Raw genomic sequence first — 23598 nt, forward strand, 5'->3', positions numbered from 1 at the left:
TAATGGTTATGAGTATTTCTTCCTTGTTTTGAGTATGTTTATATATATATATACACATAAAGTGGATGTTTTTTTCTTCCCTATCTTATCTCCTTATCATATAAGTTGCATTAACTCCACAATGTAGAATTTAAGTTATCGTATATCAAGTTTAAGAGTGACTATTATCCAAAGACTTGCACCCTATTCTGGGGAAAGATAGTGTGTTTCTGGTTGTATGGAAGACAGGTGAGTATGTTACATGAAAATATGATTATTGTTTTTATTTAGAGATGAAGGAGATGTGCATGAGTGCCAAATTGACAAGGGGTGGACTATTAATGGCTAATTACCCGTGTCTTCTTGGCCAGGTTATGGTGTCCAGTTGTTTGGGCAAACATGCATTGATATGATTGTTACTGTGAAGATATTTCATGGACTTAAATCAATAGGAAGTTGACTGTATCTATGGCTCATTACATCTACCATCAACTGAGGAGATTGCTTTCAACAATGAGAGAAGTCTCAGCCAATCAGCTTTAAAGGAGAAGTGACGATTTCAGCACTCAGGAGAGAGAATTTCCATCTTTACTTCAGCCAGTCAGCTTCTCCTGGGGAATTAATCGAAAACCTTTATCAGAATTCCCAGCTGCGGCCTGCCCTATGGAACATGGACTTCTCCATCCCCACAGTCAAATGAGACAATTTTTACAAAAATGTCTTAGTACCTAAAGCAAAATAAAACACTCTCTGGGGGAGCGGGGGAGGACCATGTTTATAAGAGAAGTCATATTCCTTTTGGGTTTCCCCATAATAACCCTCTAGGGATTAAGTTCTGGAACCCACTTATCTTGAAGACCACATAAGGTCAGGGAGTGCACTTATTTAAAAACAAAAAAGTCTCTAGAATGTTTGAGGCATTTTCCTTGGGCCTACAGAAGCCTGTACTATGTAAGGAGTCTTACCCATGAAATTGATTTGTCATAAAATTTATATCATCTGCATGCTTTCTCTTCTTTTGGGGGGTAGATTATAGACATCTAACTGTTATAAGGAATTACAAACAAAGGGAGATGCCAATTTAGTAGAGAAAAAGAAAACACTTAAAAGAAACTGGTTCATGAAATTGCTTTCGTCTTAAGGAATGTGGCTTCCCTTGGCAGTTGAGCGCATCTTGGTGAAGGGGAGGTTGAGCTCATTAACGTACCAAGTGTCTGCTTCCCTCAGATCTAGGTCTGATTTCCTTTTATTATTATTATTTTTTAACACATAAACTTGTGGTCAGGATAATTACACGCTCGTCAGGGTCGAGGGCGGTTTTTCACTCGGGCACAGTGGTAGCTAAATCGGAGTGTAGGCTCCTCGGGGCAAGGTTGCCTTCAAAGTAGTGACTCGGGTGGTCGGCTCTTCCGGCCGCCTGCATGCCGCGGGGGCTGCAGTCTTTGTCTGAGAGGAGGGGGAAGGTCTCAGGGGTCTCCTCCGCGCAGGGGTCAGAGTGGAAGCCCTTGAGGGCCCAAGTCCGGTACCGCTTCCTCCGGTTCAGTTTATAGATACGAATCCTTTCTTTTTCTGCCTCTGGATCGGCGAGAATTCCGTCCCAACGCAGACTTTCTTTGATCTGGTTGGCAAGTTTCTCTTCTATTTCGGCAAAATGGGGGCAGCCCGCAGTGCAGGGGTAAGGAGGGATGTGCTTGTTTTCCTCTTTGTCTTGTCTGTGCTCTTGCTTCAGGCCATGATCTTTGCTGGGACTTAAGATGCCGTGAAAGGATGTAGAAAGTGACTGATTCTTCAGGCTTTGGCTCTGATGTTCACCTGCTGAGCAGATGAGCAGTGTCAGAGGTGAGGCCTGCCCTCAGCCTGCCGGGGCAACGCCCCAATCACCAAACAGGTAACACGGGGAGGCCCCTCCTCACCTGGGCTCAGGCCTCCCAGGCCTCCAGCCTCCCACACCCGCCAGCCTCGGGCTTTGGGTCAAGGCATTGGGCACTGCTAGGAGCCAGAACCTCAGGGTGAAGCCCCGGGTGGGGAAACTGAAGCTCCAAGAGTTCGGGTAACTTGCCCGTGTCACATAGCGAGTGGCCAAGAAAGGGTCGGAATGCAGGGCTGGCTTGCGGTGCCCTGTTCTTCCTGCTATGTCATGCCACCCCCTGCTTAACCTCCAGTTCTAGGGATTTATGACTCTACTAGCCTAGACGCTGTATGATGGACGACCTGGAGAACAACAAAAAAGATTTCTAAATTTGACTGAGGAAAGCAATATTATGGCAAGCCAGAAAATAACGTCTATTCTGTGGCTTGCTCTGATTTTTTTTTTCACTGACAGCATTTCAGAATTCTATAACATACATATACTAACTTGGTTCTTTCATCAACTCATCCTACAATTTTCTAGAAGAGAGAAATATCTGCCCACCCCCACCCCCGGAAAATAAAAGAAGAAATAAAGAAAAGGAAAAAAAAAGCCTCTCAAAGTTTCTCTACTTTCCTATTTCCTGAAAACTATCTGAGGTCCCCTGCTGACAGTTTGGGGTACATACCACTGCAATTTCCAGATTCAAAAGCTAAGCTAAAAAGATCATAAATTTCCTAACATGGTGTTGCTGATACATACACAAAGGGTGCTTTTGACCTAAATTCCAGAATTGCTTTTTTGCATTTTTATTATGATTCCATCTAAAGAAGTTATTATAATCACCTCACTGCTCCCTTCCCCAGACCACAAGGTTGACAAGGGGGCGGCTGCTATTCCTTCTGCCTCCGTCTTTCCAGTGGTGCCAGCTCTGCACCCAAAGGGCCCAGGGCACAGAAACTTGAGCCCCAGACATGCCATGCTGGAGTCAGGGCTGCTGGGCCATGGTCAATGAAAGCCACACCTCCCTGGCAGCCACAGCCACTGAGGGGGACCACACAGGTGGCGGTGGGGACTTTGAGCACTCATGGGCAGGTGCCCTGAATGCTAGGTCATTGTTGCACTCTCTTTCCACCAAGTGGGTGCTCAGTGCCTTCACTGAGGTATCTGGGGGTTCTACGAGAGGGAGCTTAGTGGGCTGTTCTGTGGGTTTGTGGCAGGTGTTGGTGGGTGTATGTACATTAAGGAGGTGTCCCCAAGAGAGACTGGAGTGTGCCTCGGCATATGTGTGCTTGTTTGTATACAAGAACTGTTTGGGAGGGAGTCTATGCAAGTGTGTGTGTAATGTAATAGCTGGATGTACAGACCGTGAGTGTCGGTGCTTATTGTTATTTAGTGGTGTACCATTGATGTGAGGGAGTGTGGGGAGGGCGTTTGGGAATGTAAAAGGATGTCGCAATCACCTTGGCGGGTGATCTCGCTGCCCTCCCCCCCACGTGGGACCTGATTCCCAGGGGTGTAAATCTCCCTGGCAACGCAGGATATGACTCCCAGGGATGAATCTGGACTTGGCATTGTGGGACTGAGAACATCTTCTTGACCAAAAGGGGGATGCAAAATGAAATGAAATAAAGCTTCAGTGGCTAAGAGATTTCAAATGGAGTCGAGAGGTCACTCTGGTGGACAGTCTTACGTACTATATAGATAACACTTTTTAGGTTTTAATGTATTGGACTAGCTAGAAGTAAATACCTGAAACTACCAAATTCCAGCCCAGTAGCCTTGACTTGAAGACAATTGTATAACAAGGGATGACAGTGTGATTGTGAAAACCCTGTGGATTGCATTCCCTTTATCCAGTGTATGGATGGATGAGTAGAAAAATAGGGACAAAACCTAAATGAAAAATAGGGTGGGAATGGGGGGGAGTGACTTGGATGTTCTTTTTTTATTTTTTATTCTGATTCTGACTCTTTCTGGTGTAAGGAAAATGTTCAAAAATAGATTGGGGTGATGAATGCACAACTATAAGATGGTACTGTGAACAGCTGATTGTACACCATGGATGATTATATGGTATGTGAATATATCTCAATAAAACTGAATTAAAAAAAAAAAAGATGCGGCAGTGACTGGTGAACCGGCCGTTGTGCGGAGGAGGCTGCCCCTTGGCCAACGTGTACCGGGGGCAGTGTCCGCGCAGAGACGGTGTTTGGTCTGCCTTTACATGCAAGGCAGGAGGCTGTGTTTCTGTGTGTTCATGAACGAGTGTCTGTAATGTCTCTGGGTTTGGGGAAAGCAGGGTTTAAGAGTTCTGTGGGGAGGGTGTGGATGTCAGGGATTACCAGTCTCGGCTGAGGGGTTAGCGAGCTGAGAGGGTGTCTGTGTAGAGGGAAGAGTCGCTGTGTGGGGCTGGGCGTCTCCGTGGGAATGGAGGGCATTTGTGGGGTTCTCTCTGCCGGTTGAGGGTCCCTCTAAGTACTGAGAATTCTCATGGCAGATTCGGGGTTTCTGTGGTGACTGGAGTGTCTCTGTGAGTATCAAGGTCTCTTGAGAGAATGGGTGGGCTACTGAGCGGGAAAAGGGAATACTAAGAGATTTATTTGCTAGTCTCCGTGTAGGGTTTGGAGACAGCAAAGATGATGGACTCTCTGCGGCGATTAAGGTGTCTCTGGGCTGGTTGGGGGGTCTCTGTGGACACGGATGGTCTTTACGGACATCTCCAGGCTGGGATAAGTGGTAAGTGTGGGGAGCTGGAGACTCCCTGTTCGGGAGTGGCGAGTTTCTGCTCTGAGGCGGTCTCTACGTAGGGGGAGGGGTCTCTACGGGACGCGGACAAGAGGCTGCGCGTTAGCTGCTCCTCCTACCGTTCCCCTTGCTCGACCCCTTGCTCTTTTTCTTCTTTTTCTTCTTCACCTTCCGCTTGGGCAGTTCCGAGGTGCCGCCCGCGATGGGGGGCAGTCTGACCCCCTGCGAGTCCGCGGCGCCGCCCCCCCGCTTCTCTTCCTCGTCATCGTCGTCCTCGCCCTCCCCGCCGCGGCGGTCCATCCGCCCGCTGGGTCCTGACCTGCTCCGGGAGCAGCCGAAGAGCTGCTGCCGCCGAGCCCGCGGCGCCCGGCGCGGACGGCTAGGTCAAGGCCACGCGTCTCCTTGGCAACCACCCATACCGCGCGTGCGCAATCAGGGAGCGGCCGCCCCTGGACGGAGATATGCGCGTGCGTGCTTCAGCCTGACAGTTTCTGTTACAGTGACGGAAAGGGCGAGAGAGGGTAGAGAGCTAAATCCCTGGGCGAGAGAGGGCAGAGAGCTAAATCCCTAGGCTGACGTACATCTCGTACGCTCCGGTGCCTTTCAAAATGCCATTTATTCTTTCCTAAGTGTTTAGAACCCAAGGGGTGTGTCACTGGCTTCTGAAGCTCAACATGTCCAAAAACAACGTACTTCTATATCTTCCCCATCTCTGAGCAAAACAGCCGGGCTGGCCAGACATCTGGTGTCTTCCTTACATCACCACGCGCGCTCAGCCCCCCACTCCCCAACCTCACCTAGGCTAGGCACGACCACCATGTCTTTTACTTGGGGTGCCCAACAACCTCCTAATGGTCTCTCTGCTTCCAATCCATCTCCGCAAATTCTTTATCCACGTAGCTGCTAGAGTGAACTTTTTTCTTTCTTTTTTTGGTCAACTTTTCATTTTGAAATACTTTCAAACATACAGTACAGTAACAAAAAAATATTTAAGCCCCATTCAGAGAACTCCAACATACCCCTACCCTGCCACCCAGATATCCAGATGCACCAATTTTAACATTTTGCCAGATTTGCCGTATTATTCTATTCTATCTAAATATCTGTCTACTTATATATCTATTTATCAATCCATTTTCTGAACACCTGAACATAGATTATAAACATCATGCTCCTTGAATCCTTATTACTGCCATGTATATTTCCTAAGCAGAGGATATTCATTTATGTAACCACTTTAAGTGCAGTTATCAAATTCAACATACTTGACATTGATATAAAGCTTACAATGTATATCTCAATTTTTTCTTATGTCTCAGTAATGTCCCTTTGGGCCTTTTCTTCTGCCTTGTTAGATCCCATCCAGGATAGTGTATTGCATTTAGTTGTCATTGTCTCTAGTTGCATGCTCTTTGTTTTTTTTTTAATGTGGTAACATATACAACATTAACTTTCCCATCTCAACCAATCCCAGGAATACCATTCAATGGGGTTCATCACATTCACAATACTGAGGAATCCTCACCACCTTCCATTACTAAAACTTTCCTGTCTCCTCAAACTGAAACTCTACACCCGTTTTGCAATGACTCCTCATTCCCCTGTCCCCCACACAGGTAAACTGTACTCTAATTTCTGTCTTTATGACCTGCGTGTTCTCAGATACTTCCTTTTTTTTTTCCCCCTACCAATTTTTATTGACAAAATTCCCCGTGCCTCTTGAAGTCATGAACAAAAGCTACTGCCAATGTCCTCATGACCACAGTCGGCTGTGGGGCTCTGCTCTCCTGTCTGGTCTCTTGCCTTCAACTAATTTTTTCTCCAGGAGTTTCTAACTTTATTGCCAGATCATTGTTTCATTAAGTAAACTCAGAAAACATTTTTATCTAAGAATTTGAGTTGCTTTCAGCCAGAAAGGTTAATATGCCTTCTTCATTATGTTACCAGAATGAATAACACGTTCTTTCCTAATATTAGCAGGATTGGGGGTGTGGGGCGGAGAGAGGTAAATGAATGGATTTGATGTGTCATTTTGAAATCAGAAGAGAGAAAATGATTCTTGAAAGTGGGAGGGAGTTTGGATTTTCATTAATCTATATTAGACTTGTCAGTCTCTTTAGCATTACAGTTAATTATGTAAATGTTTACCTCACTGGATTAGTGTGTTCCCTGGAACAGGTTAAGAATATCATTTATCTTGTATTTTCACACCCAGTGCCTGACACAGAGCTACACTGACCTCCCTGTCTACAGAGCTGCACATACTTAGATTCAAAACCCAACCTGGCTGTGTAACTTGGGGCAATCAGCTTTATGCCTGGGAACTTAGTTTATTTGTTAATAAAATGGGGATAGTAAACCTATCTTGTGTGCTTATTGTCAAGATGAGAAATTATGTTTACGGAGCATCTAGCACAGTGTTGGCTCACAATAAATGATCAATATTATTGCCATTGGTTAAACATTTCATAGGGAATTTCCCATGTGTGAAGCATTGTTCTAACCCTCTGTGTATGCATTAACTCATTTAATCTCCCTACCATACAATAAAGTAGCTACTATCATTAACCTCATTTTACAGATGGGGAAACAAAGCACAGGGAGGTTAAGTAAATTGCCCAAGGCAATTGGAAGTTCCAGCTTGGAAGTGGCAGAGCCAAGTTTTGAACCCAGGCAGTCTGGCTCCTCTCAGCTGTTTGGCCAAACTACATCAGTGCATTTCAGGAACCAAATTGATTCGCTGATGTGCTCTTTCACTAGACACCAGAGCCCTCTTCCTCATAATCTTCAGCTGCCTCACCCTCGTTCTCCTCTTCCTCTCAGTTTTCCTCATTTACAGCATGGTGAGTTCAGAGAGGAAGAGATGAACAGCTGGTTTTGAGAATGGGAAAATGTCCAAATCAAGCATCATCTATGTGATGCTTTCTTCCCAAAGACCAGTTGCAGGTGATCCTTGGCTCCTCTGTCACACGGCAAGGCATATGGTGGCATTGGCTGTTCTCTTCCTTCTCTTCTGGGTTCCAGTGATGTTCAGCATCTTGCTTCCGTGGCTTCTCTCTCTGGTATTTTCTTTGTAGTTAAATTTAACATCCTAAATCTACAACGATCACATTTGCTTTGATACCAGCTTGACTTCAACAGCATATACAATGTTCCTATGCTCCTCCATCCCCCCACCTTTGTGTTGTCCTTGTCAAAAATTACATGTTTATACATTATGAGTCCAAAGCCACTTATTTCTCATTACATTTTGTGCATTTGTCTTTTAGATCCTGTAGGAAGAAAAATTGGAGTTACAAACCAAAAATACAATGGTACTGGCATTACCCTCACCGGAGGCCTTTAATTCTTTATGCAGCTTCAATCTATTGTCTATTATCCTTTCCTTTCAAATTCCAGGACTCTCTTTAGCATCTCTTGTAGGGCCAGTCCAGTGGTAACAAACTCCCTCAGCTTTTGTTTATCTGGGAATGTTTTACTCACTTATTTTTGAAAACAATTTTGCCAGGTGTAGAATTCTTGGTTGGGAATTTTTTGCTTTCAGAACTTTAAATGCCATCTCACTGCCTTCTGGCCTCCATGTTTCCCATGAGAAATCAGAACTTAATCTTACTGAGGATCCCTTGTATGTGACACATTGCTTCTCTCTTGCAGCTTTCAGAATTCTCTCTCTGGTTTTCAACAGTTTGGTTATAAAATGCTGTGGTGTGGGTCTGTTTGGGTTTTTCCAGTTAAGATGAGTTCATTGAGTATCTTAGATGTGTGTTATTCTTATCTTTCATTGAATTTGGGAAGTTTCCAGTCATTATTTCCTTGAATATTCTCTCTGCCTCTTTCTCTCTTTCATTTCCTTCTGGGATTCCCATAGTGTGTATGTTGGTTCACTTGATGGTGTCCCACAGGTTCTTCTGTTCACTTTTCTTCAATCTTTCACCTTTCTTCTGCTCAGGATGAATGATTTCAACTGCCTTTTATTCAAGTTCACTGATTGTTTTTTCTACCAGCTCCAATCTGCTGTTGAATCCCTCTGGGGAATTTTAAATTTCTGCCACTGTGGTTTTCAGCTCTGTTTGGTTCTTTTTAATAATTTCCATCTCTAAATTGATATTCTCTTTGTGTTCATCTATTTTTTTTTTTCCTGTGTTTTCTTTTAGCTCTTTGCCTGTGTTTTCCTTTGGCTCTTGAAGCATATTTAGGACCATTTTTTAAAACATTTTTTATTGTGAAATATAGATACAGAAGAGCGATAATGTTCAAAGTACAATTTAACAAGTAGTTAGCAAATTTCAAAGATGCTATGGGTTACAGTTCCACAATTTCAGTTACTTCTTTATTGTGAAATATATTATATATATATATAAAGGTGATAACTTTCAAAATACAATTTAACAAGTAGTTTTATAGGTAATTTCATGGGACATTATGGGTTACAGTTCTACAGCTTCAGTTATTTCCTTATTGTAGGATATAACACATATACAGAATGGTGATAGCTTTCAAAGTAGAATTTAACGAGTAGCTATAGAGCAGATTTCAAAGATTGTTAGGGTTACAGTTCCACCATTTTAGTTATTTCCTTCTAGCTATTCTAATACCCTAGCATCTAAAAAGAAGTGTTAATATAAATATTCAATATTCGTAATCCTTCGTCAAAGCCTATCTTGTCTGTTGCTACCCCTTCTTCTTGTTTACTCACTTTCTCTATCTTCAGGGATGTCTGGTCGGTGATCACCCTAACTTGTTCATATTGAAAAGGGGTGTTGACATTATGGGGAAGGGGGCTGCATCTGGTTGATATTCTTGAAGAGGCTATTGCTTCTGGGTTTTGGGACTTATCTGGCATAGGAACACTCTGGAGGATTTAAGTTTCTGAAAAATAAACTTAGTGAGTGAAACTTTCATAGAATTTCAGATACGGACCTAGTATTTCGGTACTACTGTTGGTTAGGGCTTGGCATACTGGGGTCATTTGGGATGTCTAGCTGGAACTTGCATATGAGTAACCTCCAGGATAGTCTCTTGACTCTATTTGAGATCTCTTGGCCACTGTAACCTTATTTTGTTACCTTTCTTTCCCCCATTTTGGTCAAGAAGGTATTTTCAATCCCTCAATGCCAGGGCCAGGTTCATTGCTGGGAGTCATGTCCCACGTCGCCAGGGAGATTCACTCCCCTGGGGGTCATGTCCCATGAACGGGGGAGGTTAATGAATTTATTGGCAGAGTTGGGCTTAGAGAGAGAAAGGCCACATGGAGCAACAAAAGAGGGTCTCTGGAGGTGCCTCTTAGGCATAATAATAGATAGGCTTAGCATCCCCTTTATAGCCATAAGTTTTTTTGTTTGTTTGTTTGTTTTTGTTTTTTTTAATTCAGTTTTATTGAGATATATTCACATACCATACAATCATCCATGGTGTACAGTCAACTGTTCACAGTACCATCATATAGTTGTGCATTCATCACAATCTATTTTTGAACATTTTGCTTACACCAGAAAGAATCAGAATCAGATTGAAAAATAAAAATAAAGAACACCCAAATCACCCCCCCATCCCACCCCATTTTTCTACTCATCCATCCATACACTGGATAAAGGGAGTGTGATGCACAGGGTTTTCACAGTCACACTGTCACCCCTTGTAAGCTACATTGTTATACATTCTCTTCAAGAGTCAAGGCTACTGGGTTGGAGTTTAGTAGTTTCAGGTATTTACTTCCAATACATTAAAACCTAAAAATGTACTTCCAATACATTAAAACCTAAAAAGTGTTATCTATATAGTGCATAAGAATGTCCACCAGAGTGACCTCTTGACTCCATTTGAAATCTCCCAGCCACTGAAGCTTTATTGTGTTTCATTTCGCATCCCCCTTTTGGTCAAGAAGATGTTCTCAATCCCAGGATGCCGGGTCCAGATTCATCCCTGGAAGTCATATCCTGCGTTGCCAGAGAGATTTACACCCCTGGGAGTCAGTTTCCACATAGGGGGGAGGACAGCGAGATCACCCGCAAAGGTGACGTAGTTAGAGAGAGAGAGGGCCACATCTGAGCAACAAAGAGGCACTCAGGGGGAGATTCTTAGGCACAATTATAAGCAGGTTTAGTCTCTCCTTGCAGCAACAAGCTTCATAGGGGCCAGCCCCAAGACAGAGGGCTCAGCATATCAAGCCGTCAGTCCGCAGTGTTTGTGAGAACATCAGCAACAATCCAGGTGAGGAAGTCCAACACATCTGCATTCTCCCCCAGCTCTTCAGGGGGGCCCCGAGTATTTATTTTTATTCTCCACCCAAATTACTTTAGGATGTGTTGTATAGCCATAAGTTTTACAAGAGCAAGGCTCAAGATCGAGGGCTTGACTTATTAAGTACGGGGTTCCTAATTTCACATAGCATCTATTCTGTAGGTCCATTTTTAAAATGTCTTTGTCTGGTATGTATAAGGCCTGGTCCTCCTCACTGATGTTTTCTAATGCTTTAATCTTCTTCTTTGCTTGGCCATCCCTTCCTGTTTCTTTGTATGTTTGTAACCTTTTGTTGCATCCTGTACATTTTTCACTCTTTTACCTAAGGTTTTCTTGTTGGTTGGCTTTGCTCTTTAACCCTTGGTGTTCAGTTCAGCCTATTCTAGGCCTTTAACTTAGATTCTGTTTAGTTGATCAGAGTTTTTCACTTCTTGTGTTTCTGTTTCTTGCCCTGCCTCTATGTATCCTTCTTGTGTGATGGTCTCCTCAGATATGGTCAACCCCAGTCAGGTTTTCCCAGTCCAGAGAGCCCAGGTCTCCGGAGGAGGCTATGGAGTTTCCTTGAGAATGAGACCCTCCCATGAGGACTTTAGAGTCTATGTTTCTCCCATGCTGTCCAGCAGGTGGCTCTTGCCAGTCTGCAGTTACCCCACCAATGTAAGGAGGTGTGGAGCCTTTAGTTCTGCTGGTGACCCTGACCCTGCTGGGGGTGTGGCTGACTGAAGCTGGTTTCTGAATTCCAGCCCCTGCGGTCTGAGTTCCCAGAAACAGGGCTGCCACTGGAGCTTGGCCATGCCCACCTTTTCTTGGGAAGTTATGGTCTTTAGGAAATTTTCTCTGCCACTTATTGCTTTGTCTCTCAGAGCTATTTTATTATTTTTTTATTTATTCATTTTATTGAGATATATTCACATACCATGCAGTCATACAAAACAAGGCGTATATTCAATTGTTTACAGTACCATTATATAGTTGTGCATTTATCACCAAAATAAATTTTTGACATTTTCATTACCACACACACAAAAGTAATAAGAATAAAAATTAAAGTGAAAAAGAGCAATTAAAGTAAAAAAGAACACTGGGTGCCTTTTTTTGTTGTTATTGTTGTTTTGTTTTGTTTTGTTTTGTTTCCTTCCCCCATTTTTCTACTCATCCATCCATAAACTAGACAAAGGGGAGTGTGGTCCATATGGCTTTCCCAGTCACATTGTCACCCCTCATAAGCTACATTTTTATACAATTGTCTTCAATATTCAGGTGTTCTGGGTTGTAGTTTGATAGTTCCAGGTATTTACTGCTAGCTATTCCTGTTTATTAGAACCTATAAAGGGTTGTCTATATTGTGCGTAAGAGTCCCCACCAGAGTGAACTCTTGGCTCATTTTGGAATCTCTCTGCCACTGTAGCTTATTTCATTTCCTTTCACATCCCCCTTTTGGTCAAGAAGATGTTCTCCATCCCACGATGCCAGGTCTAGATTCCTCCCCGGGAGTCATATTCCATGTTGCCAGGGAGATTCACTCCCCTAGGTGTCAGATCCCACGTAGGGGGGAGGGCAGTGATTTCACCTTTCAAGTTGGCTTAGCCAGAGAGAGAGGGCCACATCTGAGCAACAAAGAGGCATTCGGGAGGAGGCTCTTAGGCACAGTAATACGGAGGCCTAGCCTCTCCTTTGCAGCAACAGTCTTGCCAAGGGCAAGTTCTATGGTAGAGGGCTCAGCCCATCAAACCACCAGTCCCCTATGTGTGTGAGCACATCAGCAACCATCGAGGTGGGGAAGCCCAATACTCCTGCATTCTCCACCAGCTCCTCAAGGGGGCGCTGCATATTTTTTTTATTGTTTTTTTTTAGTTAACTTTTTTTTTTAATCAACTATACAAAAAAAAATTTTTTTTAAACATACAATTAAAAAAACATTTCAAACAAACCATAACAAGGGAGTAAGAAAAAGACAACTAACCTAAGATAACTACTTTACTTCCAACATGTTCCTAGTCTACCCCCCAAAAATAACCTAATATAGCAACATTTCTGGGAAGTTGTTCCTACCATACCCATCAGAAATTAACAGACCATAGTCATTCCTGGGCATTCCCAGAATGTTAAATTTACCCACGATAGCTTATCTGTTCTTATTGGGTTATCGTTCCCCCTTCCTTAATTGCTCTCTGTCACTAGTTCCCCTACATTCTACATTATAAACCATTTGTTTTACATTTTTCAATGTTCACATTAGTGGTAGCATATAATATTTCTCTTTTTGTGCCTGGCTTATTTCACTCAGCATTATGTCTTCAAGGTTCATCCATATTGTCATATGTTTCATGACATCGTTCCTTCTTACTGCCACATAGTATTCCATCGTGTGCATATACCACATTTTATTTATCCACTCATCTGTTGAAGGACATTTGGGCTGATTCCATCTCTCGGCAATTGTGAATAATGCTGCTATGAACATTAGCGTGCAGATATCTGTTCCTGTCACTGTCTCAGAGCTATTTTAGCTCTGCTCTTGCCTGGGGCCAAATTGCAAGTCTTTGAGGCTTTCTGTAATGCGCTTCTTAGAATCACTATTTTAGAAGAAGAGAAAAAGGTTAAAAAAAAAAAAAAAAAGAAGAGCCCAGTATGAACTATTTACAGTCCTTGCAGATGTAATGGGCTATTGAAATGCTAAGAGACAAGGAGTTGAGGGCCATTAAAGAACAATCAAGAAAGCAGAGAAACTGGCTCTTCAGACAAGGGTCCTCGCCCTCTGGATTTGCATATGTGCCTGATTCTGTTTGAGCCCTGCCCTTCTCTGTATTATGCTCACTAAAACTCCAAAAAGTCTCTGTTTTTACTTTTGGGGTTTTTTTGCTGTTTTTGCTAGCCCTATCTTCTCTCCACCAGACTGACTGATTCTCTGGTGTCTGGTCGCAGGCTATCTATGTTTAGAGTTTTGATCTGCAGTCTGAGTTTTCAATCAGAGCTGCAACTGCAGTTCTCCCTCCTGGTTCCCAGCACCAATGGCTCCTCCTCCCACGGGAGTGTGCCTGGCAGGGAGGGGTGCAGATCCCCTGGCCATGAGAAGTTACAGATTTCACTGATTTTAGCTGTTCCACATGTTCATGAGTGTTGCATGAAGTATGCCCAAAGTCAAATTGCTCTGCGGTGTCCGGTCCACGCAGTTCCTGGCTTTCTACCTACTGCCCTGGAGGAGTAACTAAAACCCACACCTCAGTACTCCACCATCTTGCCCCCACATCCTGTACATTTATATTTTAATGCGCTATTGCAGGAATTGAGATTCTGAGATGTCTGTTCCTTAAGTGTATATCTGGCTAGTGTTATGACAGAGCTTTCCTTGAATGACAGGAGCTACCCAAAAAAGAAGAAGAAGAAAAAAGAAAACACCTTTCCCAGTCTTTTCAGATTGACCTGTTCAAGTGCTCTCTTTCAGGGCTTTTCCATACAATGAGTTTAGAGAATAGCCCCAGGCCAAAGCCTAAGGGCCTCCCTGATCCTTTCTGCCCATGCATCTTGCTTTAGGCATGCACATGTGGCCCCAAGAATTTCTCATTTACATGGATACATATGTGCCCTCTCCTCTAGGAAACAGTTTCCTTGTGGTCCCAGGCACTGTACTATATGTCCTATAGCCAGCGGTCCCTTGCCCCAGGCAGCCACTCGACTGCTCTCCCACAGAGTTCTGTAGGAGAGCTCTGTGATCCGCCTTCTACATACGGGGCACATTCTGGGATGGTGAGTCCTTCACACCACCACCACACAGACTGGGCCAGATATGCACACTTCCAGTATGTGCACAAGGGTTACTTTGATCTCTCTGGAACCAGGACCAGGGATGTGCACTAAGCCAGTAAGTGGGGGAGAAGAGGGGCCAGCCAGGGCTCCATGAGATCTTACTGCTTTTAAGTAGGCTTTTTCTTGATTCAGCACTTGCCCTGTTACTGTAATTGTTTAACTGTTTTCTGGAGCTTTGAGAAAGATGTTTCTGCCAGTTCTCCCTGGTTGTTCAAAACTCCTGGGGTGGGAGTGGGGGCACCGAGACCTGAAGTACCGCACTCTCATCTTGATCAGGGTGGGTGCTAGAAAGATCTTTTAAAGACAAATTGGGCCATTTCATTCTCTTGCTTAAAATCTTCCAGTGGTTCCCCATTACAATTCCTATCAAGACTTAACTGTTAAGTATTGCTTACAAGCCTGGCATGATCCTTGCCTGCTTTTCTTTCCAAGTTTATCCACCATGGATTGTATTTTCAAAAAATGGCCACAACAATATCCTTCATCACACAAGCTCATCAAGAACCTTGCCACTCCCACATGAACAGCGGAGTCTAATTCCATTCTTCTTGAACCTGGATGAGTTTGTGACTCACTTGTAACCAATAGCATGTGGCAGAAGGGACAGTGTGTGACTTCCAGGGCTATGTGGTAATAGGTAAAGCAGCTCCACTCCTGGAGCCCTGAGCCCTGGAGTCCGAGTGTACTGTATGGTAAGAAGTCCAGGTACACTGAGGCCACCATGCTGTAGGAAGTGCAAGCTAGACAGACCCCAGAATATGTGAAGGCAGAGAGAGAGATGCCCCCAACTGCTCCAGCCCCCATTTTTCCAAATCTAGTCATAGTCTGACTGTAACCACAGGGGAGACATCCAGGCCAGACCCGCTCACCTGAGCCCTTCCTGAGTCCCTCACCCAAAGAAACTGTAAGAGATAATGAAACAATTGTAATTGTTTTAAATCACTATGTTTTGAGGTGATATGTTATACAGCAATAGATAACTGGAGTATCAGTCTTTGATATTAACGATTTTAGTGGGTAAGTAGTGATATTTCCCAGTTGTTTTAAGTTTCATTTCTCTGATGACTAATGATGTTGAGCACTTTTCAATATGTTTCATACCCATTTGTGTATCTTAATTCGTGAAGTTTCTGTTCAAGCCTTTTGCCCATTTTTGTAATTGGGTTGTTTATATTTTTATTGTTGACTTGTAAAAGCTCTTTACATATCTTGGATACAAGTCCTTTGACAGGTAAATGTGCTGCGAAGATTTTTTTCCCAAGTCTGTAGCTTGTCTATTCATTTTCTTCATGTTGTCTTTGGAGAAGCAGAGACTAAATTCTGATGAAATACATTTATCAATTTTTTTATTTTATGGATTCTACTTTTGTATTCTGTCCAAGGAATCTTTGCCCATCTCTAGGTCACAAAGATAGTCTTCTATGTTTTCTTCTAGAAGGTTTTTGTTTCTGGATTTTATGCTCCATGTTCCATCTCAAATTAATGTGGTGACTGAAGTGAGATAGGAGTCAAGATTTACTTTTTTCCCAAATTGATAAACAGTTGTTCCAGCAACATTCATTGAAAGGACATTCCTTTCCCCATTGACTCAACTTGGCATCTTTGTGGAAAATCCATTGACAGTATATGTGTGAATCTATATCTGGTCTCTATTTTGTTCCATTGACCTATTTGTTTGTCCTTACACTGATACCACACTGTCTTGATTATTGTAGCTCTATAGTAAGTCTTAATATTAGATAGTGTAAGTTCTCCAAATTTGTTCTTTTGATGATTGTTCTGACTATTCTAGAGCCTTTGATTTTCCATGTAAAATTTCAAACTATCTTGTCTTTTTCATTAAAATAGTCTGCCAGGACGTTGCTAAGTATTGCATCAAACGTATGCATTGTAGCACTATTAATACTCAGTAAATGACAGCCGCTAATATTGATCCACACACTGCCACCGTGGACACGTTGCTCTGCAAAGGGCCCTTCTGTTATTTCACATGCGTGTCCTCAGTTCATCCACTGTCAAGCTCCCTCACGTGCCCAGAAAAGCTCCGCATGCAGTGAGCACTCGGTATCTGCCCCTTGACTGCCTTTATCCCTAGGAGCTCGGTGAAATGTAAATGGCAGAGCTCCTTTGTGCAAGTGACCAGCTGCTATTGAGATGTCTGGGGTTTGCTTTTCAGATGCCCTTCCCTACTCACCCTGGTGCTCACAGACAGGTGCTCGGAAAGGCACGTGGCACCAGGACCTGTCAAGAATGCTCATAGCAGCTGTGTTTGTCATAGCAAAAAAGTGGAAGCAACCGTGTGATCCAGTCGCACATGGAAAGATTAACAATAGCTATCCCCACGACATGGATGAATCTTGGAAACCATTAATGTCGTGTGAAAATAAGGAAATCTCTGGTGACTACTGCACCATGCCATTTTTCAGAGCTCAATAACAAGTGAAACGGAAAACACTGTTTAGCATCTGTACTTTTGTGATAAAATTATATTTTTAAAAATGGAAGGATGGGCACAAACTTTAGGCCATGGTATTACCTCTGGGGGAAATGGGATGGGAGAGGGGAGAGACGCATAGGAAGATGGGATGGTTGATCATGTTCTACTTCTTGGTTTGGATGGTGGATTCATGACTGGGTATTAAGGAAGAAAAAGAAAAAAAAACAACTGGATCTTTGATGGCATCTTTAAGTAACTGAATTAAAACCCTGGAGCTGCTTTGATTTGAGAATTCTTTGTATATGAGATAGTAACTTTTTCCTCTTGTTAAGCCATTTCAAGTCAGGCTTTATGTTACTTGTGGCAGAAAGGATCCTATCAGATATAGCACCTCAAACTCATCATATACAAACCAAAGTTATCATCTCCCTTAAACTTGGTCCTCTTTTCATGTTCTGTACCTTGATGAATGACCCATCATTTGTCCAGTCATCTGGGCCAGAATGATCCTTGGTGTTTCCTTCTCACTACCACTATCCAATTCTTTATCGGATTCTATGTGTTTCACCAGCTAAACATACCCACACCCACAGCAGCCACCCCTTGTCTCTCACTTATGCTGCCACAGGTACCCACTAGTCAGCCTCCCCACATCTCTTGCTCTCTCTAACCGACACCACATGGTTGATCTCATAGAAATGGAAGTCTGCTCGCATTACTCCCTCCCCTCCTGCTTAAACCATTTCACAGCTTCCTGCTTCTCCTAGAAGAAGGCGGGACTCCTGAATCGGGCCCCCAAGTCCCTCTTGACTTCCGGAATCGCAGGGCCTGTGTGTTCCTCCAGGCTCTGTGCTCCCTCCCACCTTAGGTCCTTTTTACATGGATGTAATTCTTGTCTAGTTAATTAGTATGAATTCTTTAGATCTCAGTTTTTCAAGAAAACCACCTCCAACTTTGAGATTCCCTTTGGCTAATGAATGCCCCAGCCATTTTCTAGAACCATGGGTGGTGGCATCCTCCATGACCAGTTTAATGGGGACAAGGGAACAAAGTGATGGTCTGTCTCAATGACATTGTGATTTACTATTCTGACCTGGCTTTTGTTGTTATTATTATTATTATTATTATTATTATTATTATTATTATTTGGAGGGGTTACCTGGAATGGTAGCTCTGGGTCTGGCTGGCTTTAGCACCACCACCTCCAGGCCAACTTTTAAAATACATGGGTATCTTTAGGCACCATTTGATAGATTTCCTAGGTTTTATTCTGATCGTGTCTTTGTGCTACCTTAGAGCTGGTTCAGCCATCGGAGGCAAAGGAACTTCTTTTCATTCTGGGAGAATCCATAATCCAGGTCAGAGAAGGTGATGCCTGAGCTGAATACTGAGGCTGCACAGGAGCGACAGTCTTGTTTTAGGAACCAGACCCAAAGCTGAGAAGGACAGTAAGAACTTTCAGTGACCAAATGAAGTGTGCATCCCCTCAAGAGTGAACATTCTGCAGGAGGGTTCCATGCCATCTCAGCAGGTTACAGGCATGAATCAAGGGAAACATTTTCAATTCTGCCAGTGTCAGGGGTAATTGTCTAAGACTTGGGAATGAGCAGAGGGGATAGTGGGTGTCCTTTCAGTGCAATGCCAGTGTTGTTCAGAGTTGGGGGATTACCTGATTCTATAGGGGTGTGCACCTTTGATTGTCTTTCCAATGACGAGACTATTTTACAACTCTATAGGGATAGGAATTAAGATGTAGAAAACCTAGAGTAATGCAAAGATTCTTATTCACAGCAATGCAAATGAATTTTGTCTAGTAGAGGTACATTTTATTTCCACCCTATAGAAAAGGTGACCCCAAACATTACATTTTATTGACCTGTAGGATATTAATCAGTTTTGTATTTATTAGCAACTTCATTTCAGCATTTCTGATATATACTTCTGATCTTCAAATTCTTCTTTGAACTGGTTTTCTTAAAATGCAATTTTATTGAGATATATTCACACCTGTAAAACCCATCCAATGAATACAATCAATGGCTGAACCAGTTTTAACATCTTATGGTTCCTTCAGCTATTAAAGAGCTGAATCCAATTTTGCACCAGAGTCATGACTTGACATGTCTGAAACTATAATTTAGCACAGGAATAAAATGCCTTTTGCCTTACTTTAAAAAAACAACATTTTGTCTTAACTTACATTTATTCATCTGGAAAATATTTCTGACCCTGACGACACTCTACAGGAAACAGACAACTCTTGGAAGCAGCTTTTGGAGTTCTTTGGGGTCAGGGATTATGACTTTTCTATCTCTGTTCTCAGGGCCTGGCCCAGTTCCCAGCACAGAGCTGACATTCTATGTTGAAGGAAGTAGGGATAATGGGAACTCACTCTCAGAACTGAGAAAGATGTCAAACAGGTATATCCTTATTTGATAGATGAGGAAACCAAGGCACAGAGATGCAAAGTGACTTGCTCAACATCTCATTGCTAATTAGCCACCAAGGTGGGCCTGGAATCCCCATTCCCAGTTCTACCTAACTTGCAGGAGAGCAGAAAACTTTACAAGGATATTCATTAAGCCAACAGATGAGATGATAGCATTTTCATTATTTGTGTCAGCTTCCTTGTTTACCCTTTCTCCTTGTGGGCTCGGTGACTGTTGTTGTTATGTTCAGGTAAAAGCTGAGGTTTGTTCCCTAGGAGGACTGGGTTTTCCCCTGTAGCCAGTGCTGACGTGGACTCTGGCAGGCCTTGGGTAGAGCTTGGGCTTGGTCCTTCTTGCTGCCTGCTCAGCCTGGATCCCTCCAGCTGGCTGGGCGGCTGGTACCAGCTCACTTTCTCCATGCCGTCAGTTCCCTCTACAAGGCAGACTGGCAATGCCCACCCTTCAGCAGCACTAGCCTTAGTTTTGAGCAAGAGGGGCCTCTGCCCTAGGCCTTGTGCTTTTCAGGATCCTGCTTTGGCCCTTCTTCAGCTGTGTCCCTTTCCAAGGGACAAGAAGTCTGTGGGGTCGAAAGGTCCTGCACCCAGAGCCTATCTCGCCTCCCCCTTCTAGACCACAATTTTTTATGCAATTTTATTGAGATATAATCACATAACATACAATCATTCAAAGTGTACAATCAGTTGTTCACAGTATCGTCATATAGTTGTGCATTCATCACCACAAACTTGGCACATTTTCATTACTCCAAAAAATAAAATAAAAATCAAAATTAAAAAGTACATCCAAAACATCCTGTTCTCCTCCTCCCCCCATTGTTCATTTACTTTTTCTTAAATATAGGTTTGCTTAAGATAAATCCACGCACCCTACAGTCATCCATGGTGTACAATCAGTTATTCACAGCACCATCATACAGTTGTGCTTTCATCACCAGAATCAATTTTTGAACCTTTTCCTTACTCCCAAGTAAAAATAAAAGCAAAAAAGAACACCTAAATCTTTCCATCCCCTCCATCCCACCCTATTCTTCATCTAATATTTTGTCCCCATTTTTCCACTCATCTGTCCATACACTGGATAAAGGGAGTGCAATCCACAAGGTTTTCACCATCGCACAGTAATACTATGCAAGCTACATAGTTTTACAATCATCTAGAACACAAATTGAGGACGTGGGACTCTGACATTTCTTGCCTAAATGGCCCCAGCCTGCTTGTAGGGCCTGGGTGGGTGTCTGTCCTCCTAGGAGAAGGTTGGCGTGGACAGCACCTGGACATGCAGGCTGAGGGGTCCAGACCTGTGCCCTCGAGCAGGGTGGAGCAGGGCTGGGGAAGAGGAGGGGGCAGGCTGCTGGGCTGGCTGCAGATCCCTGAAGAGCCTGAGAATTCTAGATTTAAATCTGGCCTTCCAGGATATTACTAAAGTATATTTGTCAAGGCAAGAAGATAGTACATATTTTCTTTAACAGTTTGTTTATACGATTTATAACTTATAATATTAATATTTAGATCTATGGTACATGGGCTTCAAATTCTATTCTTGTCCTGGGCCTTGCAACTGTGAAGGGCAGGCCTGTCCTTTATTTTTCCTCCTTTTATACCTACTCCAATGGCTTCCCGATTTTCACTTCATACTTCATGGCACCTTTAAAAAAAAAAGGAAAGAAAAACCCTACAACTAGTTAAATAAATTCCACTCTGCCATATTGTAGACTACCTGATAGGTTCTAAAAAAGAACAAGGTGGCTTGATTTGGGCTGACATAGGACAAAGGCCAAGAGAGATTGTTCAAGGAACAGGCACGAAGTATAGGGCTGTGTATATGGTTTACCAACACTTGCCACCCCCTTGCTCCCCTCACTCTGCCCCCCAGACCCCCCTGCAGTTTCTCGAGCCTGCCAAGCACATTCTCAGCTCAGGCTTTTGCACTTGCTTCTCCCTCCACGTGGACATTTTTGGGGTAGCTGTCCTCCCTTCCCTGAAATCTCACCTCACCCGAGAGGCCTGCCCTGACTACTTCCCCCATGATCCATTCTACCCTTTTTTTTTTTTTTTAATAATTTTTTATTAGAACAGTTGTAGGTTTACAGTAAAATCATGCAGAAAATACAGTTTCCATAAACTCCCCTATTATTAACATGTTACTTCAGTCTTTCACAATTAATGAAAGAATATTATTATAATTATACTATTATTATAGTCTGTAGTTTGCATTAGGGTTCATTGTGTTGTACAGTGCTTGTTTTTTTCAATTTTTATTCTAGTAGCATATATAAAACCTAAAATTTCCCCTTTTGACTACATTCAAACATATAATTCATTGGTTTTAATTAAATTCACAATGTTGTGACACCATCATCACCATCCATTACCAAAACTTTTTTGTCACCCCAAACAGAAATTTTGTACCAACTAAACATTAACTCCCCATTCTCTACCTCCACCCTGGTCCCTGGTAACCTGTATTCCAGTTTCTGACTCTTATGAATTTGTCAAGCCTAGTTTTTTTGTTTGTTTGTTTGTTTGTTTTTTATCTTCATTTTATTGAGATATATTCACATACCACGCAGTCATACAAAACAAATCGTACTTTCGATTGTTTACAGTACCATTACATAGTTGTACATTCATCACCTAAATCAATCCCTGACACCTTCATTAGGTGTCACACACAAAAATAACAAGAATAATAATTAGAGTGAAAAAGAGCAATTGAAGTAAAAAAGAACACTGGGTACCTTTGTCTGTTTGTTTCCTTCCCCTATTTTTCTACTCATCCATCCATAAACTAGACAAAGTGGAGTGTGGTCCTTATGGCTTTCCCAATCCCATTGTCACCCCTCATAAGCTACATTTTTATACAACTGTCTTCGAGATTCATGGCTTCTGGGTTGTAGTTTGATAGTTTCAGGTATCCACCACCAGCTACCCCAATTCTTTGGAACCTAAAAAGGGTTGTCTAAAGTGTGCGTAAGAGTGCCCACCAGAGTGACCGCTCAGCTCCTTTTGGAATCTCTCTGCCACTGAAGCTTATTTCATTTCCTTTCACATCCCCCTTTTGGTCAAGAAGATGTTCTCCGTCCCACGATGCCGGGTCTACATTCCTCCCCGGGAGTCATATTCCACGTTGCCAGGGAGATTCACTCCCCTGGGTGTCTGATCCCACGTAGGGGGGAGGGCAGTGATTTCACCTTTCAAGTTGGCTTAGCCAGAGAGAGAGGGCCACATCTGAGCAACAAAGAGGCATTCGGGAGGAGGCTCTTAGGCACAACCATAGGGAGGCCTAGCCTCTCCTTTACTGCCCTTTATTTTTCCCCATCACGCTTGACTCCACCTGACATATCCATCTAGCTTGTACATCTTCTCTCTGTCTCTACTGGAACAGAAGTTGGGAATTCTGTTTTGTTCACTGTTGTGTCTGCAGCACCTAAAGCAGAGTTTGGCATGCAGCAGACCCCCAATAAACACTTGTTAATAAACAAATATGTGTGATAAAAGGATATACCATGTGTGCATATATGTATATAACTAGGACACCGCTGAACGGATACATGAGAAACAGGCAGACGGGTTTCTTAGGAGAAAGTAAAAGTGATGCTTAGTTTTCACTCTTTCTTCTTTTGTGCCTTTGACTTCATTACCACATGCATGTAGTGTTTATTTTAAAAATGATTTTTAAAAAGTCCCAAAAACCCATCAACAGTAGAAAGAATAACATAAAATTGTGGTTGAGTCCCACGATGGACTATTATATGGCCACGAAGAATTAACAAACTGGGGCCAAATGTGTCCACATGGAATTGTCTCTCACAAATGTTGAGCAAAGAAAGTAAGTTGCAAAAGAATACATACATTTTGATAACTATGTAAACTCTAATACATGAAAAACAGTATTATATACCGTTTGAAGATGCACACTTATATAGTAAAAGTATAAAGGAATGCAGGGGGACCAAAAGTGCTAAATTCAAGATGAGGTTACCTCTGGAGGCTGGGGGAGACCTTCCAGACGGGGGAGGTTACTGAAAGCTTCCACTACTGGAGAAGTTTCATTTCTTAAGCTGGGCAGTGGGTACACCATATATTTTG

The 23598-nt window shown here is 42.9% G+C and overlaps 1 protein-coding gene across 1 annotated transcript in view; it reads right to left on the reverse strand.

Moving 5' to 3' along the window:
• Positions 1-770: 770 nt before the first annotated feature.
• Positions 771-23598, reverse strand: part of LOC119514690 (protein LIAT1-like) — a 189639-nt gene continuing 166811 nt past the window's right edge. Inside the window, exons 7-8 of the mRNA XM_037810474.1 lie at positions 4696-4955; positions 771-1791 (exon numbers count right to left, since the gene is read on the reverse strand). Of these exons, the coding sequence (XP_037666402.1) occupies positions 1301-1791; positions 4696-4955 (751 nt within the window). The 3' untranslated portion in view covers positions 771-1300. The remainder of the gene's footprint in view (positions 1792-4695; positions 4956-23598) is intronic.

The sequence above is a fragment of the Choloepus didactylus genome, chromosome 18 (assembly GCF_015220235.1).
Source record: "Choloepus didactylus isolate mChoDid1 chromosome 18, mChoDid1.pri, whole genome shotgun sequence".
NCBI classification, from domain to species: Eukaryota; Metazoa; Chordata; class Mammalia; order Pilosa; family Megalonychidae; genus Choloepus; species Choloepus didactylus.